The 20,614-nt window shown below is 39.7% G+C and overlaps 1 protein-coding gene across 1 annotated transcript in view; it reads left to right on the top strand.

Moving 5' to 3' along the window:
• The first annotated feature begins 695 nt into the window (after positions 1 to 695).
• LOC132816620 (kelch-like protein 1) overlaps positions 696 to 20,614 on the top strand; it is a 402,871-nt gene continuing 382,952 nt past the window's right edge. Inside the window, exon 1 of the mRNA XM_060826433.1 lies at positions 696 to 1,126. Coding sequence (XP_060682416.1) covers positions 696 to 1,126 — 431 coding nt within the window. The remainder of the gene's footprint in view (positions 1,127 to 20,614) is intronic.

The raw sequence follows: 20,614 nt of genomic DNA, 5'->3' as shown, positions 1-20,614 counted from the left end.
CCGGAATAAACTCAGTGTATCTCCGACTTGGGTCATGGGTGAGGGTGGGATGCTACATTTGTTTCTTGCTGCACGCTTGTTGTTGACATACAACTCTTTGGCAGTCGAGGTGGTGAAATGACACAGAGGACTATTAATGCTGTAAAATAGAAAGAGACAGAAAACCTCTCTGGACTCATTGAAATACATCTGCGTCACTGACAAGATGGGGGGGGGGGAGGGAGGAGGGAGGGATGGATGGAAGTGACAATTTGGTTCTGAGATCTATGACAGCACAGTTGTGTGTGTGCGTGCATATATAGGGACCACATTGCTTGCAGTACCTGTCAAAGACTCCTCGTTGGTTTTATGCAATTCTCTGGAAACAGCTGCGTGAAGTGGGGAGGAAGCTTGTAGGTGACTCTTTTAAGGTGTAAAGCCACCTGCCCTGCCTGCAGGTTGTATCGTATTGATCACAAGGTAACCTCGTCATTCTGTTTGAGTGAGGGCTTCAGCAATTAATGTGTGCACCGCTCAAATCTGGGCGCCCCCAATGTAAAGCATCCACACTCACACACCAGCTCTGTGCCTCGCTCCATACAATTGGACTCCTCCTCCTCTTCCCCCTACCTCCCTCCTTTTTTTTATTTTCGCTAAACTCTTACACTTGATACACATACACGCACGAAGTCAGCAGGAGTTCAGACAGCAACGACATGTCAGGCTCCGGGAGGAAGGAATTCGACGTGAAACACATCCTGCGGCTTCGCTGGAAACTGTTCAACCACCCGCCGTCCAGCTCAGGCGGGACTGGGGGCTGCCCACAGCAGCAGCAGCAGCAGCAACAACAGGACAGTTTCGAGCACTGGGGCACCAGCCAGAACAGGCTGAAAAATCACAGTCACGACAGAGGCATCGGCTCCTGGAAAAAAAGCAGCGCTCTCAATGGCATCCTGCCCCCGGGACACAGCAGAGGTGGCACATTGCAGTGCCAGACACAGCAACGTACTGTCTTTTACGTGGAAACGCTGGAAGAAGTGCCCAGGTTAGAGTTTACCAGGGAGGGCACGGCAACACTGGCAGAAGTGAAGAAGGAACTGGTGAACACTGACTGTTGTGAGGGAACAGGTGATGGATGCCTGCACAGGTATACATAGCTTTCAACCTCTCAAAGTAACTTTTTTTAAAAAAGAAAAAGACACAACCCCAGTTGCTTATGTATCTTGCCTTCTGCATTCACACTGTTTGGCATAAAATAGATACAGTTAACTTCTTAGCAATAGTTTTGAGAAAATGATGATAATTAAAAATCTGATAGAAAGGGATAGATCTCTACTGGTTTAAGATTAGATTAGATTAGATTAGATTACTTACAGTGTGGAAACAACTACTGGAATTTCTTTAAAAAAATACAGGCTCTGTCAAGTGTTTTGGATATAGTCCAAACAGTAACATTTGTGACACTAAATGTGAATTAGTTTGTCATAAAAGCAAATGAGCATAAATTGCTATTGAAAATTTCCAAACATACACATACTGCCAAATTACTTATTATGAATCTTGTCTCTCAATGAATTCTTGTTTTAGAATATCTTCCCTGATTATCTTAAATCCAACTGCCTATTTATTGGGTGCATTGCCCAGGGAGGAAGGGATGTTAGACTGAGCCATTGTCCTTGTGATCAGTAATCAGTTTCAAGGCAGCGTTGTTGGAGATGTGCAGGTTGGCCTCCAGGTGCTATCTTGATCTGGATTGATGAGAAAGTGGAAGGAAGGGAGAATAACAGTAAAAGGAGGGAAACATATCTTTTTCACTTACTGTAACTACTTCCCGTCTCTTTACTAACCAAAAAAAGACTTCTCTTCCTACCTCCACTGACTGCACTGTGCCAGGCATGGTCAGGTTACCTAAGGAGTAATTATCCACGGGCAATTCATTAGTGTTCCAAGTTTTCATTTCTGAGCCTGGAAAGTAGCTGCTCAGCTGTGGAAGACTTCACAATCAAGTCACATTTTGACCTGGTTCAGTGTCCAATATCCAGCAGAGCTCAATAATCATATTATCTTTAATCTCTTAACCCATAGAACACTTCTTTGTTCCTCCAGTGAATTCACTGCAAACTAAAGAGTAAACTTCATTATGAATTTCATGAAGCATGTTTTGTGTTTTAATGACAACAGAAGAACTTGAAATCTTACCTTAAAAAAGTCATGTTGTGTGTCTAAAGGGAGCTCTAATATGAAACTTTCCATGTGGCCCAACAGTAAAAATGCTGACATGAATTTACCCTCAAATACTTACATTTACATCCTCTAATTTACGAGATTCTTATTTTTAATTCATCATTTTTGGAGTTATTTTAATCAGTTAGTTATTTTGTTCAGACATGCTATGACACACGTCCAGAGTGGAAGGGACTTGGAACCCTTGGTCCAGAGGTAGGGGCAAATAGTGTGTGATTTTATGACTCACTTGTTGTGCAGGTTATTCACTTGAGAGAATAAACAGGAATGATTCCCATCGGGTTGAATTTCCTCTTGCGATGTGTTAATGCGACATTTTTTCTTACCCAATTTTTATTTTTCATGAAACAATATGCAAAGAAAACCTTTAAATGACAAATATATACATTCAAATAGAATCTATTGAGTTTTCTTTAATTATTCTTTTAGAGCAGGTTTAAATCATTCGCAAATCTGGAATTAATGAAGCCAAGGTCAGGAAACTAAGCTCCTGTCTTTATTAATAACGATACAGAGGCAAAATAAGAAATTCTGTTGATCGGAAAAGCAAAATTGGTTAATCATTAATAGAAAAAAGGTGAAAAGTAAGTATTTTGCTTCTTTTTCTGTGCTGAGTTAAACCTTGGTGAATAACTCATTTCCAGTACAATAAAATAAATATTCGTATTGGATTATGATCACTTATTATTTTATTATTACTTTCCATAATGTTAATGAAATTAATTGATTTGCTAGAGTGAAATACTAGTTTGCAAAACAGTAGGGCAAACAGAAAAATGCATAGCATTTTTCAGAACATTGTTTAGCCACTGGATCTCTCAAAGCCCTCTACGACAAACAAATAAACTATGCAATTTATCCAGTATTGTAATTGTGACAGCCAATGTGCACTCAAAAATTCCCAGAGTTGGCAAAGTTCCATTCCTGAAATTGAGCACAAAAGTCTGAAGGCATGCTGCAGTGTCAGAGGTGCAGTTTTGCAGCAAAGATGTTAAACCAAGGTCCCTTGGATTGGTCTAAGATAGCTCATGGCACTATTTTGAAGAAGTATTGACCACATTGGGTTACCCAATACTTACTCCTCAATCAGCACTTCTAAAAGGAAATTGACTGCCTTATTTATACACTATAACTGTGATTACACTGAAAAAGTACTTAATTGACTGCAAAGCAGTTTGGGATATGCTGAGCTCCTAAAGGATGCTATATAAATATAAATCTTTCTATGTCAGATAGGAATTCCATTGGTTTGCATTGTACACTAGTCTTACCTGCTGTCATCTTTCACATTCACTAATCATCATTGTGCTCAATTCCATCAATTGCTCAGTGGACAAGTTAGATTAGAATGGCTCTCATGTTTTGATTTTTGTTGAAAATTGCTTCAATTTTCTTCTGAAAGCTTGGCTGAAGTTGTGCAGAATTTAAAGCACGGAGACAATCCGAGGCTCAAATGAAGAATGCTAGTATTTGTGTGCTAAGCAAGCCTCCTCATATTCTATTTTATCTGACCCTATTGGCTTAACCTCCTGTTGCTTTCACGACACATGTTTATTGAGCTGCTGCAGAAATCCTTATCATGCCATTATTTAAGCAGAAAGAGTGAGCAAGAATCTAAAGAAAAGGCAGAGACTATCAAAAATTTGCAACCACGAGCTGTATCTTCAAGTCATCCACAAGGGAAGCTGAGAATAAAATTCAATAAGCAATAATTGTGACTCAGTTAAACTACATGGGCAATAATACTGCCACAGCATCCAGGGTAAGCAACTTAGTTAGATAGATGAGGTTGGAGAAATTAGGCTGTTCTTGAACAAAAGAAGGTGGAGAGAAGACTTGACAGAGGTATTCAAAATAATCAAGGGTCTGGACGAGTAGGAAGGGAAATGGTGTTATCAAATTGTAGAATGATGTGGAGGTGCTGGTGTTGGACTGGGGTGGACAAAGTTAAAAATCACACAACACCAGACTACTGCCCACCAGGTTTATTTGGAAGCTAGTACTTCCAAATAATTGGAACTATAACCTGATGTTGTGTGACTTTTAAAATTGTAAAATGATAGAGAGCCAGGAAGTATAGGTTTAAGGTTATCGGCCAAATAAAAAGCCATGCAGTCCCGAGGAGAAACATTTTCATGTGGGTGTTTAGCATCTCTGATGCACTGACTGAGAGTGGGTGGACATGAGCTTAATCACAGCATTCGAGAGGGACTTGGACTATTATCTGAAAAAGAAGCATGTTAGGGTCTAAGGTGAGGAAGTGGGGTCATGGCATCAGGCGAGTTGTTCCTTTGGTACAATAGGCAAAAGTGATGACTGCAGTTGCAGGAGATTAGAGTTGAGAGTATGGTGCTGGAAAAGCATAGCAGGTCAGGCGGCATGTGAGGAGCAGGAGAATCAACGTTTTGAACAAAAACCCTTCATCTATGTTCCTGAACCCCCAAATCTCTCTTATATCTGATGCCCTTCATCCCTAGAACTACTCATAAAATACCTCATAGATTAATGGCTCTTCTTCAGCATGAGGAGTAGAAAGTTGGATATTGGATTAGCCTAACAGAATCTCAGAATGGCTATTGTACTTGTGAGGCCAATCTGATGCTAACATGTTACCGGCTGTAATGCTTGAAATACAATCAGGAACAAGCATCCTGACCAAATTTTCCCCTTTTGAAACCCAAAAGTGCTGCTCTCATTGCACCACACTTGGTGCTTCTAAAACTGAGTTCTGCTAATTGTACACAGTTGAAGCATGCTCCTGGGAATTTTCCAGTCCTCATGCCTCTAAAGAAGTTCCTTTAAACTATGAAATATTTTATGAATAGTTCCAGGGATGAAGGGCATCAGTTACAGGGAGATCTAGGCGTTCAGGAACATAGTTCATTGAAAGTGGCATCACAGGTAGAAAGGGTGGTGAAGAAGGCATTCATTGGTCACAACATTAATTATGTGAATTGGGATCTTACATTGAGGCTGTACAGGACATGGATTATGTCATTTTTGGAGTACTGTGCATAGTTCTAGTTGCCATGCTATGAGAAGGATATTATTAAATTGAAAAGGGTGCAGAAAAAAGTTATAACAATGTTACTGGAACTGGAGGGTTTGTAGGTTAAAAGGAGAGGTTGGATAGGCTGGATCTTTTTCCCTGGAGTGTAGGATATTGAGGGATGACATAACAGAGGTTTATAAAATCATGAGGGGATTTGATAAGGTGAATAGCCAAGGTCTTTTCCCTTGGGTAGGATCATAGAATCTCTGCAGTGTGGAAGCAGGCCATTCAGCCCATCGAGTCCACTTCAACCCTCAGAAGAGCATCCCATCCACACCCAACCCCCTACCCTATAATTCTGCATTTCCTATGTCTAATCCAGCTCGTTTGGAAATACCTGAACACTACAGACAGTTTAGCATGGCTAATCAACCTAACCTGCACATCTTTGGACTGTGGGAGCAAACTGGAGAAACTAGCTGAAACCCATGCAGATACGGGGAGGACGTGCAAACTCCACCCAGACAGTCAGCCAAGGGTGGAATGAGACCCTGCTGTGAGGTAGCTGTGCTAACCACTGAGCCACTGTGCCATAAGGGAGTTCAAATCTAGGGGGCATAGGTTTTGGTGAGAGGGGAAGGATTTAAAAGGGATCTGAGGTGCAACATTTTCGTGGGTATATGGAATGAACTGCCAAAGGAAGTGGTAGATGCAGGTACAGTTTCAACATTTAAAATATATTCGGACAGATCCATAAATTTAAAGGTTTAGATGAATATCGGCCAAATGCAGACAAATGGAATTATTTTGGAAAGGAAACCTGGTCATCATGGACATGTTGGACTGAAGGGTCTGTTTCTGTGTTGTTTGCCAGTATGACTCTATATGGCAATACCAGTAAAGCTGGGACTGTTCCCTTTAGATAAAAGTTGATTAAGAGGAGAGTTTATTGAGATGTTGAAGATTCAGGTTTTTTGAGAGAGTAAATGGAGAGAATACATTTCCAGTGGCAGGAGGGTCAGTAACCAAAGGGACCCTGATTCTGATAATTGGCAAAAAATCCAGTGAGTAGTTACTGAGATTTACTTTTGCTCAGCAAATTCCTATGATCCGAAGCACATTGTTTGAAATGCTGGTGGAAACAGATTCAAAGATAACTTTAGAAAGGGGATCATGTATACTTAATCAGAGAGGAAAATATAAAGAATGGGAGAAAGAGGAGTGTAATCAACAGGTAAATCTTTCAAAGAGCTGGCACAGTTATGATGGACCACATGACCTCCTTCTGTTCTGTATGGCTCTTTTGAAGGTAGGTAGCAGAGTCACTTTAAAATACATTCGTGAGTATGTGTATATCCTGAGAGATAGCTTAGCCAGGTTTTCTTGAACCAGAGCCAGATTATTCTCTTACATGTGAGAAACAGGTGGTAGATTCAACTGTCCAGAGAGATAGCTCAGGGGTTTTGTTTGAGTTGTTTGCTTCAAATACATATATTAAACATAAGATTCATGATACAATCAACTCAAAACCACACAAAACAGTTTTGAGGAGGGGTGGATGTTGGGAAGGAACAACAGAACAAAATGATTATCAGATCAGGTAGCTGACTCTTTAAAAAAAATCAATCTGCAGTTCAGTGCTTTTTCAGTACAGTGTAGCAGAATCGAAGCAGATCTTATTGTGAAAGGTGGAATTGCATGACTTCACCCCGTAGGGGTTGCTTATTTCTCCTGGTTGTGTAGCCTGTGCAGAAATCTCTTGTGATTCTCACTTAGACAGCATGCCCTGCATGGAAAAGGCTAGTAGGTATGAAAAATGTGTATAGCATGGAGCTGTGGAAAATCAGCAGAGGATTTATGGATATTATTACTTTTCATATAGGAAATGGTATATGCCAATTCTTCACGCCACTCAATAACATTGCCATGGTTATAACAGTGAAGATGAAATTGTATCACAAAATGCTTTCATCCCAAACTGTATGTTATCTAAGTAGTGGACAAATGTGTTTTCTTGTTCAATTTAAGAGAGAGATTATTTTATCTGTTTTCTTTTTTTAACTTTTAATGATTTAACTTCTCATTAAAACCATCGCCAATGAGAATGGTTGTAATCTGTCACTGTGCAAACTGACTATATATCTGGTAAATAGGCTGATTACTGTGATGGCAAGTTTGTAATAAAGTCACCACGAGAACTATTTCTCCTCTACTTTCCAACACCCGGTGTAAATCACTTACATTCAACCACATTTCAGCATTAACGCTGCAATGAGAATTGATTTTCTATGGTACAGAAACAGGGAAAAAATACATAAAGCATCAGCCATACACTGTTTCATGACCTGTGCTGGCAGGCATGTACGTATGTGGGTGGACTGTGACAGGATGGACTTTGATTGTAATTCTCCATTAATTAAATAGTACACCAACAACATCTTGTCACCTGGGCAAGGTGCTGCTGGTAATTGAAGCCACAATGTAAAACAGTGGGGACTATTATGTAGTTGAGTCTGAGTTTCTGAAGCGTTCTCTTAGCATGTGAAGAAGACAATTTGCAACCATTTTCCAAAATGGGTTAGTGCCTACAACAAGCAACTGCAAGCTTCGATAAAAGCATTTTCTTTTTCCTTTTGCACCATCTCGACAAATTAATGTAAAATTTATATTTTAACTGTGTCAAAATCAGTACTGACACCTCTGCATCTAGATAATCATAAGATTAAATAGTATCAGATAGCCTAATTATTTGCCACTTGGGAATGTTTGAAGATGGTGGTAAAGGGAGGCAAATGGCAGAAATAGTAACCAAATGGAAAACCTTTTGGTTTTGTCATCTATGAATGTGAATTTCTTCTTTCCTGAAGTAGTGTATAACTTTAGCGCACAAGCTCTCCATCAATTCCGCACAATTTTTAGTTATAGTGGACTGAGGACGTGATGATGCAGGTGGTTATGCTCTGTGCACTGTTGATATAGTAACACACCAGAGTAAGTCTTGATGTCATATCTGATGATCTTAAGCTGTTGATCAGCCTAGAGAGAATGTCATCATTCTTGCTAATGCTTCCGTTCTGGTGATCATGGGTTACCAGTGCATTAGGTAAACTAACATTTTCAATCTCTCAGAGCTTTAACTCTGTTCTCACACTTTTAGGCAGTTACTTCCATGATTCAAAAATTTAACCACTCAAAAATTGCAGATGCTAGGAATGTCATGATGCTTATAGGAAATGAAAGTAACATTTCATAGGTCAGTGAGTATCTGAACTGGACAGAGTACTTAACATTGCACTTCTATACCCTTTAAACAGAACAAGAATATGTTATCGAGAGACACCAGTTTAAAAGAAAGGAACACCATAATGAGAAAAGTGAACACTTTTAATATTTAAGTAGAGCAATTAAGTAGCAGGAACTACCTACTTGTTGATTATTTGTGAAGATACCCCTTTGCTTTTCTTTGCAGTTGCTTGGAACAGTAAAGAGCTGCAAAAAAACCCCCAAAATTTGCAGGCCTCACCCTTCAGAACTTTTTTGTTTGCTATTTTACCATATCAGCTTGGTAACAGGGCAAACTGTAAAAGGTTGAGCCAGCACTGAATCAATGATCAAAATTATGCAGAAGAAAATGTATACTGAAAAGTTATTGTTTTAAATGGATTAAGTTCTTAATCTTTCATGCAATGTTATTAATACCAGCATTGCTTTTGCCCATCCCTAACTGCCCATGCAATAAAAGGCTTGCACAAACTAATTTCCTTTGATTCTTGGGTGTCTCAATTTGGTTATATGCTGTATGTGTGATGCAGAACCTGGACTCAAACTACAATCTTTCATAAAGACTCTTGTTCCAATGTAAATAGACCACGTTGGCACCACCTTCAAAACACCAATATGATTTAGTTAGATGGCTTGGACAAATACATTTCCTTGATAGACTAATGGTTAATTTATTTTGTAGCAAATTGTTGATAAATCCCTCACCCAGGAGTCTAGGCTTTGTACTATTTCACTACTTCAAAACCACGCAAACCATAACAGCACTGCATGTGGTAATCTCAAACTACAGTGAGAACAGCTTTCAGGGAATATTACAAACAGAACAGCATATATCTGAAGTCATGCAGCACCATGATTAGTTTGTTTGCTTCTACTTGGAAGAAGGAGCTTGAGGCTGACTTACTTTGATGGAAAGTGGAGATGGAGCGAAATGGCAGCACAATTTTAAGCAAAACTATAAGTGATGGTGTTGGGAAATCATGGGCAATGCATTCAGTTGCTGCTGCACGAAAGCATTGGATAAAATTGAAAGGAACCTGGAGGAGGAGATGAAAACTTAGTGCATTGTCAGGACATCCACTGTAGAATTATTCATCACAGACAACTTTTTCTTACCTCATTAGCAGCAGAGCTTTGACCTGTATTTACTGCTCTCACTTTGCCAGAGGAGGAAATCCATCATTAGAGGAATCTGTGCTTGTCTAATTCTGCTGGAATTAAAAGGTTTGCCACAACTGACAGCAGAGGGATCTAATTGACTGATCTCTTCGTGATGATTTATGATGCAAAGGACAGTTTATTCTTCTGAACTAAATAAGCATTTTTGACTGGAAATACATAATTCATTAATGTTCAAGTACACCTGAGTACACTTAATCCTCAGTGTTCAATAACCCTGGATGTATCTGTAATTTTAATATTCAGTGTGAAAATTTTTCAAATGCTAGCAGTAGTGAGGGAATTTTGCAAGTTATGAGCATATGTAATGTTTTACTCCACAAAAGTGACTGTGAAGAAATGGCAAGCAGTATGAGGTTATTCAGCCCCTTGAGATTATCCCATCCTTCAGTTAGATCATGCCAAACTATGCAGGTTGAGCCAGCCGTGAATTACTGGTCAATGTTATGCAGAAGAGATCATGTACTGAAATGTTATTGTTCATAAGTGGGTGAAATTCTTTATTTTTTCATGGAATGTTATTAATACCAGCATGGCTTTCATTTATTCTTTACTGCCTTTGTAATGAAAGGCTGACAGAGACTAATCTAATTTTCCAGGGTCTCTTGGGGGTATTTTGCATGTCTTACCTTCTGTGAAAGCCTATCCACCAGTCTTGGCTCTATAAAGTTAGTAGCCTTGCCTGTCAGCATGAAATTAAGGAGGGGAAATTTAAAATAGAGGCATTACCAGGACTTGAGCCAATGCCCATCAAGTAAATGTCAGGTGATGGCTGAATAACATTTGGTACAAGTGAAGATGCAGGAAACAGCATTTTGAGTGAGCCGCAATGTACAGAGGGTGGCCAAGAGATCACTTCAATGTTTACACCTCCACCACTCCACACTCTATGAATGTACCATCCATGCCAACATATGTCTCCCATTCTGGACCATTGAAGATCCAAACGTCAGCGCTCTAACTCTAACAGGAACACAGCTGTTTCAACAGAGCAATGAATGTCTAGTCTCTGAGCCATGCCCCCAAGGCAGACTTCCATTACTTTGTGGAAATATCTGAGATCCTGGGAAATCACCACTTGATTAACAACTCTGACTCACTGCACTTTTCCGTCAATTTGACAGTGTTTATTGATATGTTTAAAAGGTTTCAAATGCGTGAAGTTTTTGCTGATGATACATTAAAGGTATTGGATGATTGACACTTTTATTAGCAGTTGGTCAAAATAATTTATTTAAAGAAAGTAGAAAATAATGAATAATTAACTTCTTTAACAATTTAAAAAATAAAACTACTGTCATTGTGGGGTGCATTGCTTCTCTGTAGTGGTTGAATGAGCTTAGAAATGCCGGAGTCTTTAAAGGACCAGAAGGGTTGAGTTGACAGGTAAAGTTCAGTGTGGGAGTGGGGAACATGTAACCTGCATAATGTTGGGGTACATGACGAGGAGCTTTTGATGTTACTTGCAAAAGATTGTCCTCATGCAGATGCTGGGTCACAGCATCAAAAGTATTGTAAACCGTGAGTGTAATATCCTGGCCCATCTTCATAGTCATTAAGGGACTGAGTCACATCTATCTCTGCAACAAAGCAGCCCATTTGGGAGCTGCGTGTGCGAGTTCATGGACCAAACCAGCATGGACCCTTAAAAGTCATGACTGGAGATTGGAAAGCCTGGGAATTTGATTGGGAATCCCAGAATTAGGACCCATCCTCCACTTTTAAAAGACTCCTGAGTCGTCCAGACTGGACAGGTACAGACCAAACTCTGGGACCTCCATGATTCCACCAGAAACAGGTCCTAACCATGTGACCTATGGAAACCTCAGTTTAGGGGGGAATGTGTGTTTGCAGCTTTACATTTGCATAGTCATTGTTACTTTCCTTTCTCTGGAGTGAGGTACATTGCTTATAATTCTGATATGAATCGCTTGCCAAGCTTGCATTTTCATCAGCAAACATGGTCTCTTATTCCACACGAGTTGCAATGCATCTCTGAGCACTTTATTACTTAAGTGAACTGTGAAGTAAGACACTCAGGGAATGCTGCTTTATGTTTCAATGTTTCTCTTAATCTGGAAAGTGTGAAAATTTAAATAATGATCTACTTGATATTACAATAACATCTCTGTAGCAAACAGATATTTTTTCCTTTTCAAACTGCTTATTTTAGCCAGGTTATCTGTTTCCACAATTTTATATGCACTTTGGGGAAAGTTCTCGTACATTTGCTGCACAATATTTGTTTGAAATTATCCTTCTGCAATGAACATTGTTTCAATATTGTTTATTTTTTGAATGATGGAATTGCTTAAGTCATGAGGGAACAAATGCAGAACACAAAGCATCAACCTGGGGAACAACAATTGGCTCCAATAATCTCCTGTGAAAATGTTTACCAATCAAACTGGATACTGAATAATGCAAGCTAGTATTCGAACAAGCTCTGCCAAAAAGAAAGGCTTGCATTTATGATCCTGGGGTTTCCAAGTGCTTTATAGCTGATGAGACACTTTTGAAATACGCAATGGAATCTTCTCCCCTCTTTGGGGGTGAGTTCAGCAAGCATTTAATTTGGCAACGTGTTGGCATCCTGAACAACCTCTGCTGGAGTTTAATTCCAGGGGCGGGAACTGGCCTCAGTAAAGCTTCCTACCCTGCTGTCAAGTGACCTCCTTCAGTGATGAATTGAACAGATGGAAGCTTCACTCCACTGGGACTAACCCAATTACACGTGATTTTGTCGCCCTGCAGTGTGGAAGGTAGGTGAAGCTGTTCAAGTCAGTTATCTCTAGTTTACATTGCCAAAGATTTACAGTGTTTCAGGGAATAACCAAATTGGGCAGGGGTCTTTCGGTAGTTAGGACTGTGGTTAGGACTGTGGTTCCATCTCCAACCAGACCTCCCGACGTTTTTGTTAACCTGTGACCTCCGCTGTAGTAAAGCTCCCCTTTCACCTTATGAACTGAGTTATCTGCTTTGTTGTGACACTTTTGGAGACAGTGGTGAGGTTCCACAAGAGATGCTGGCCTTTGACTGATAGCTCGTGATAAGTAGGACGTCCAGTCCTTAGGCCTTGCCATTGTATGTGGCTGGGTGGGTCTTCCCAAGGTGATGCAACACAGGGTCTCTCACTGGCTGTCTGGCCGCAGGGAGATCCAGACTTCACACTCATATTCCATTATCAGTCATTGTGTTTTGCTGAAAGTACAAACCATTTTGTACTTTGCTAGTTCCAGAAAGTTTGTGCGCTCCCCCTCATGGCAAATTATCTTGACCAAACTATCTGTTTTACATCCAGCTTGGGGAAATTTCTGCTGCATTCGCTGAAACGTTTGTTGAAAAATTAGGGTGATGGATGAAGTAATCATGAGCTCCCACCCCAGCTGCTGGTGGAAGTTAAATTCAGTCAATAAAATCTGGAATCAGTAGCTAGTTTCAATAAGTGATAACTATAGATGATTATCGTTAAATAAAAATGCTCTTTTGGGAAGGAAATCTACCATTCTTATCTGGTTTGGTCCACATGTAATTTCAGATGAAGGGAATTCCTGATGAAGGGCTTTTGCCAGAAACGTCGATTTTCCTTCTCCTCGAATGCTGCCTGACCGGCTGTGCTTTTCCAGCACCACACTCTTGGATGCAACTCCAGAGCCAAGCAATGTAGTTGGTCTTAAGTGCCCTCTGAATATCCTTAGAAATGGGTAGCAAATGCTGTCCTTGCCAGTGACATCCACATTCCATGAAAGAATAAGTTTAACTAAAATGTTTTATGAGGCTGGGCATTTTGTCTAACAAAGTGATGTCTGATGGGGACTCCATCACACTCCCATCTCCACCCTGATTAAGTCTGTAGTGAGAGGCACATTCCAGCCTTGCCACCCCCACTGCAGTTTGATGCCCTTGAACGGGCAAACTACAAACACCAAACCTTCTGATATGCAGCTCAACTCCACTATGCATGTTATCATAGAGGTTCTTCAACCAATTGCCTCAGCTGACTCCCAACCTTGAGCATCCAGCCTTTGCCTCCACATCAGCTGCAATCGGGTCCATTCCATCCAAAGCCTGCCCTTGTCCAAAGACCTACTTGGTCCACCAGTGTTGGTCATCAGTAACCGTCACACCACTCCATATTGTTCGATTTCTGTCTGAATCTTCCACTCCTGGAGACTGGTTGGCAACCGAGCCACAGCCCTCACTACCAAAACAGCTGCTTATTTTGGTAATTCCCTGAAACACTTGTAAAGCTTTAGCAACAGAAACCTAGAAAAAATGAGTATTCCATTGGGCCCCTTCAGCTCACCCCACCATTCCACATTGTCATGGCTGATTATATCTCAATGCCAGTCTCATTCTCTTCCCATATGCCTTGACACTGTCTACTCCAAAAATCTATTGATTTTTTCTTGAGTATTTTGAGTAATTTTGCCAGCTTTTGTAACAGAGAATTCACAGGTTCACCTCCAACTGAGTGAAGACATTTCTCCATATCTCAGTCCAAATGTGACCTACCTTGTATCCTGAGATTTTGATCTCTTATTCAGAAGCCCTACTCAGAGAAAACATCATTCCTATCTTTCCAACCTTGTCAAAAATGTATGTGTTTTAATGCAATCCACTCTCATTCTTCTAAACTCCAGTGAACACAGATCCAGATCCAGTTAACTCAATCGACATGCCTCATAAGATAACCTGGCTATCCAGGTAAATAGTTGGGTGAATCTTTACTGCACTCTTTCTATTTCTTGGATATGGAATCCAAAACTGCACACACTACTCTTGCTGTGGTCTTACCAAAACCCTGTACAGCTGCAGTAAGGCTTCCTTTCACCTGTACTCAAGCCCTCTTGCACTGAAGCCCAATATGCCATTTGCTTTTGTAACTGCTTTCAGTGACTGGTGTGAAAGGATATTCAGGTCACTTGGTACATCAATCTTTCCTCATCTAACCATGGAAATAATACTTAGCCATTCTGTTGTTCCATCCAAAGTGGATAATGCATATTTATCCATATTGCACCGCGTATGCCATGTAATTAATGACTCACTCAATTTGTCTAAACCAATTTGAATCTTCTTTATATCCTCTTCACCATTTCATTCCCACCTGGTATCATTTCTGGGACATGCAAACAGCTATTCAGCAAAGGGTAGTGAATGAGGGTGGGTGCATGACTCACAAGTTAATGTGTAGGTGTGCAAGAAGGTAGGATGGGTGAGGTAAGTATCTAAGGGCATAGGGTAAGTGAAGTAATAAAATCGGAATGTATGGTTAGTCTTTGGCCGTTGTGACCCTGAAATCATCATGGATTGTTATAAATATCCATCTGGTTCACGAACATCGAGTAAGAGAGTAAATCTGCCATCTTCATCCAGTCTGATCTGTGTGTGACTCAAGATCCACCTGAGGCTTTGCTGGAAATATGCTTTTTTTCCCAACACTTTAGTTAGAATTGTTGTAACTGGCACAAATAATCATTGCAAGTACAATTTACATTGAGCACAGCTATCATTTCTGTGATCTTTTGCATTCGTTTTAGGATTGTTGCACTGTAATTAGGACCCACCTATAAAATGACTGTGCCTCAGCGGTGAACATGTAGGAATTATCGATCACCACTTTTTTTTCAGGCTGTCATGGAGATTTTTAAGATTAAACTGGTTCTTTTGGAAGCAAGGATACAAAATGATATATTTTAGCAATGTTAAAAGTAACTTTTGTTTACATTATGTATTCTTCAGTACTTCAGTATGAATATTCTGAATGGCTAATTTGATTAATTCAAATCAGCATTTTGACTGAAAAATGTTTTGGTTTTTTTGTGATTTAAACTTAAACCTAAAGGCTTATCAAAATAATGTATTTTAAAATGAAAGAAAAATTATTTTAAAAGAATTTCACTGACTTTTGACAAATGTTGCTTTACCAGTATCTAAACAAGTTTGAACAGACACTTATGGGCGGGTACTGGAAGAGAAAGACACTTTTCAAAATAAGCACAGTTATCATCAGCGTTGCCTTTGTAGTCAAAGCTGGAACTTTTGCCTCATCTGAACATCTTGCCAATTTCCAGTTTTCAGTTCTTTTCAAGAATTCATGGCACGTATCACCAGAGCAAAGAGAGTAATTTTCCTGTTTCCATTTTCCAGTCATATTCCACACTCCTTCCCCAATTGCGGTATTTAGCACTGCACATAGTGCCCTCGTCACATTTGTCTGCTCATTTGCTTCTATTTGTAAACAAAATTGAGTGCATCAGTGTTTGCTGAAATGAGTCATTATTGTCTGCGACACTAAGTTGGGTCAACTACATTGACACAACCAGTAATAGGATACAGGCTGCCTTCAGTCAACATGATGGAGCTGTTTGTTTTGGTAAGAAATGCTACCTTAGTTGTTTCTGTAATTACATTTGAAATGTGTAATAGATACAGAAAAACAAATGACATAAGGTGACATCATGTTTGTATTCAATCTTAATTTGCCGTTAAGACAGTTTCTGAGCTTATGCAAAAATAACAGCCTGGGGAAGATGTGTTAAAAATTACTTCAATTTGGAATCTGCCACAAATGAGACATTGGCTGCTTAGAATTATGTGTTTTTTTCCTCAATTTTCTACATATCTGTTTTCCAAATAATTTGTGAAAATGTAAGAGTAACAAGATCCCTACAGTGTGGAAGCAGGTCATTCAGCCCGTCAGGTCCACACTGACCTTCCAAAGAGCATCTCACCTAGACCCACCCCTCTCCCCACCTTGCTCAACAATTAAATCAGTAAACATCTGAACCAAGTTAAAAACTTTCCCATCAACATGCTAAACAAAATCAACCAACTGTTGGATTTTACTTTGTAATGGAAGTAAATGTTGAAATTGTATTTTTATGATGAAAAACTAAACATTCTGTTCATTTTTGTTTTAACTGAATTTCTGAATGGTGGATTGAATGGACTATGTTACAACATTTACAAGTTGTCAGCTTTTATCTATTGTTTGCAGAAATCCTTATCCAAGAACAATGTTTTCTGGGCAATTGTTCTGCATTTATCAGGTTTAGCTTGGTAAACGTAATCTATGAGCAAGGATCAACTAAACTGCTTGTTCTTGTTCACTGTTAGCCTCCCAGTCATCAATTTCTAAGTATTTATCAAGCGACCTGAGTTTAAATGCTGGCATTCTTTCCATTGTTTCCAATTGTAAGACTGTACAAGATGATGAACCTGTTTGGCAGCAATGTGAAATGCCTTATTACATTTAACACTAGGTACACATCATTATAGGGAAATGGACCATTGCTGCAATATTAAATAGGAACATGCCAAACTTGGCACGGATTCTTATCACATCCAAAAATGCTACCTTCAGGGTGAAAAGGATTATTCTCACATGATGCCGATTTTGGTCACAACTATTTGGAATCGTTCAATGTGACATTTCTCATCGTAGCAGCAGCTCATTGATAATCTGTGAAATAAAACTGCTAAAGCCCAGCAACAAAGAGGACAAGAAATAATCCTGTATTGTGCATTGATTGTATCCTAGCTTGAGTACTGAGAGCATTCTGGTTGTCTTATTTTAGAAAGGATCTAGTGAGACAGGAGAGGATACAAAGGAGATTTAGAGGATGGAATCAGAAATGTACTCATTTATACTTGTTTCCTACCATCATTCACAACCTCTAGGGAAAACTGAGAATGGTTATCAACATGCTGAACAATATCATAAATTTCTCTTCCATTGTAACAAGTCCTGACTTGAACCTGGAGCTCCTACCTTGGAGACAGGGTTTCTATGAACTGAGCCTCAAAGCCTTCCATATGTGTAAATATTGCTCACCAATGCCAACATCCCCCCCCCCCCCCCCCCCCCACCCCCACCCCTCCAACACACATACACATACCTCAGCTGCTGATGATTTGCTAATACAATGAGGAGAATTTAAGTTAATTTGGCAGTGGTGTGGAAACCAGGAAGTTATACCCATTTTGAATCCAGTGGACATCTGCCTTATTTATAAGTTTAGACATGGACTGAGTTTGTACATAAGCTTTTATAATTGTCTTTCAATGGATGCTGACAAGATTGTTGAATTGGCTGCTGAGATCAGGAACCATTGGAATTTCAATCTCAAGCTTCTGAAAGGTTCCATATTGAATCATCCTCAGATGGGAAATTCCCTTTGAAAGCATTTGCTTTGGTTCCCCTTTGTAGAAGTAACACCTGGCACTGTTTCATGTTGACTCCAAAACACCAAATCAATGAACTTCTAGACTTTATTACATCTCCAAGATTTTAATTCAATCAAAGAAAGTTGATGAGACTAGTTATCCACAAGCAAAATGTGAAAAAGGCCATCTGTCTCCAAATGTGTAATGACTTCTTTTTTAATCCGAATGTTTTGAAACTCGAATGCCAATATTGCTCATATGGCTGAAATTGGCTGGAGATGATGAGTTTCTACAAAGGCTCAGTCTGTAGAACACACTGAAATAGATAGCAGTTGCATTATCAGGCATACTCTTTTTGCTTTTTTTTCAAGAGCCTAGAGGCTCTAAATCCTTTAAAAGCACAATTACAAGATCCAAAAACACCTATTAAAAAATTAGACCTTCTGATCAGAAAGGCACACTGTTTTGATAACCTACCTCCTGTCCAGTTCTCACAGCTAGAATGTGATTTTTAAGCAACGTGCTAATGATGTTATCACTGTGTCATGGCATGTGACCTGATTAGAAGAATGAGATGTGATTCTGAAGGAGATTCACAAGGTAAATGCTGAAAGGATCTTTCTCCTCATGGGAGAGTCTAGGATCAGACAAACTTAGTCTCAGACTTAAAAGACCAAATTTAAAACTGAGATGAAAAGGAATTTCTTCTCTCAGAGGATTGAGAGACTTTGGAGCTGCTTGACACAGAGAGCGGTGGGGACAGAGTTCTTGTGTATGTTGATAATGATACATTCTTGATTAGTAGGGGAATCAAGCGTAATGGGGAAAGAGCAAGAAAATGGACGTGAGGAGTGTCAAATCAGCCATGATCAAATTGAATGGCAGAGCAGGCTCAAGAGGCTAAGTGGCCTACTCCTGCTTCTATTTCTTATTGTCTGATAGTATAAAGATCTCAGTCTCCAATTTACCGGGTCCTCTTGTAGAATGACATGCTGAGGGAAATGTTTTACAGCATACATCTGAATTGATTAGTTTCAGCCCAGATGTGCAAGAGCCTGCGATTTTAATGTATAGCGACCAGAATCTGTAATAATATTGACTCCTTCATGTCAAGTACCCACACCTTATATATCTCTTAGTTCTCTGAACAGAAGAATTGCTTCATCAGGTATAAATACCCAGTTGAAGGTAGAAATCCCATCATGATATATGTAAGAGATCATGAAGGCAGGTGCACCTGTGTTAACAGAAGTGACCATTTAACTAGATATGACTCCCAGACACCACATCATATCACATCAATCTCTTCAAGGAAGGTCTGCAGTAATCTTGATGTAAGTTGAGCATTCAAGAATGAACAATTATTTTTTCTTCACCAGACCCATTCAGGCAATTCTCCTGTAAAGAGCTATACACAAAACTATGAAGGTTTTCTTGTTTATAACTTATAAAATGTTATGTTCTCTTCAACTGTATTGTTTTCTTATGTACCTGAGTGATTGCAATGAATAATCTTTTAATTTTAAATCAACAAAGGTCTGTTGCTGGTTCTTTAAATTTACCATGTTCTATCATGGACTAGAGTACAAATGTATCACAGACTTAAAAAGTGGTTATAACAAGGGACTTCAATTTTCTGAATGTAGGCTCAGATAGTAGTAATGTAAATGGCAGAGAAGGACAAGAGTTCCTAAGGTGTGTAAGAAGGACTTCCAACAGCAGCTTTCTACTTTACCTAGTCCAGCAAAACTGTCGGTATTTATTACAGAACTTAATTCTTGGGCATTACTTGGGACAAGACCATCAGATATCTGCGGGGGAGCATTTAGATCATTGCATTATGTGGTTTAGGTTGGCTATAGAAAGGACAGTAAGGAATCAGAGTAAGGATAAATAACTGGAGTCAGTGGAGTAAGAATTGATCGAACTCCAATAAATCAAAGATTAGCAGGAAAATGAAAGAGAGTCTATACGTAGTCAGTATAAATTTGATTTTAAGAAAAAAAAATGAGATAAAAAGTGGAAGACAGCATTAAGGGGATGATTGGCAAATTAAAAGGCTGATACAGCATGGAGATGTGGAAAATTTGCTGCGAGCCAAGAATGTTTGAATGCCCCCACTTGGCTGGATGTGTGCAGGTCCCAAAATACTCAAGAAGCTTGACAACATCCATGACAGAGCATCCCACCACCAAGTCCCTCCACTAACACACTGACAGCAGTGTGTACTATATCCAAAATGCACTGCCGAAATTTATCAAAGATCCTCGACAGCACTTTCCAAACCAATGACTACTTCTGTCTAGAAGGACAAGGACAGCAGATACATGAGAACACCATGACTTGCAATTTCCCTGCCAAGCCATTTACCATCCTGACTGGGAAATATATCAACATTTCTTCACTGTCGCTGGGTCACAAACCTGCAATTCCCTCCCTCGGGGCATTGTGGCATACAAACTGCAGTAGTTCAAGAAAACAACTCACCAATACTTTTTCAAGTTGAAAAGGAGGCGCTCAAAAAGCACAGCAGGTCAGGCAGCATCCAAGGAGCAGGAGAGTTGATGTTTGAGTGATAAGCACTTCATCAGGAAAGTCGGGTGGTGTGGAAGGGGGCTGAGAGATAAATGGACGATGGAGGTAGGGAGAAGGTAGCTGGGAAGGCAATAGATAGATGCAGCTGGGGGGTGATTTTGGTGGGGAGGTGGAACGGATAGGTGGGTAGGAAGATGGACAAATAGAACAGGTCAAAAGGGTGGTGCTGAG

This window comes from Hemiscyllium ocellatum, chromosome 6 (genome assembly GCF_020745735.1).
Source record: "Hemiscyllium ocellatum isolate sHemOce1 chromosome 6, sHemOce1.pat.X.cur, whole genome shotgun sequence".
In the NCBI taxonomy this organism is placed as follows: Eukaryota; Metazoa; Chordata; class Chondrichthyes; order Orectolobiformes; family Hemiscylliidae; genus Hemiscyllium; species Hemiscyllium ocellatum.
This window is presented reverse-complemented; position numbering and strand designations above follow the sequence as displayed.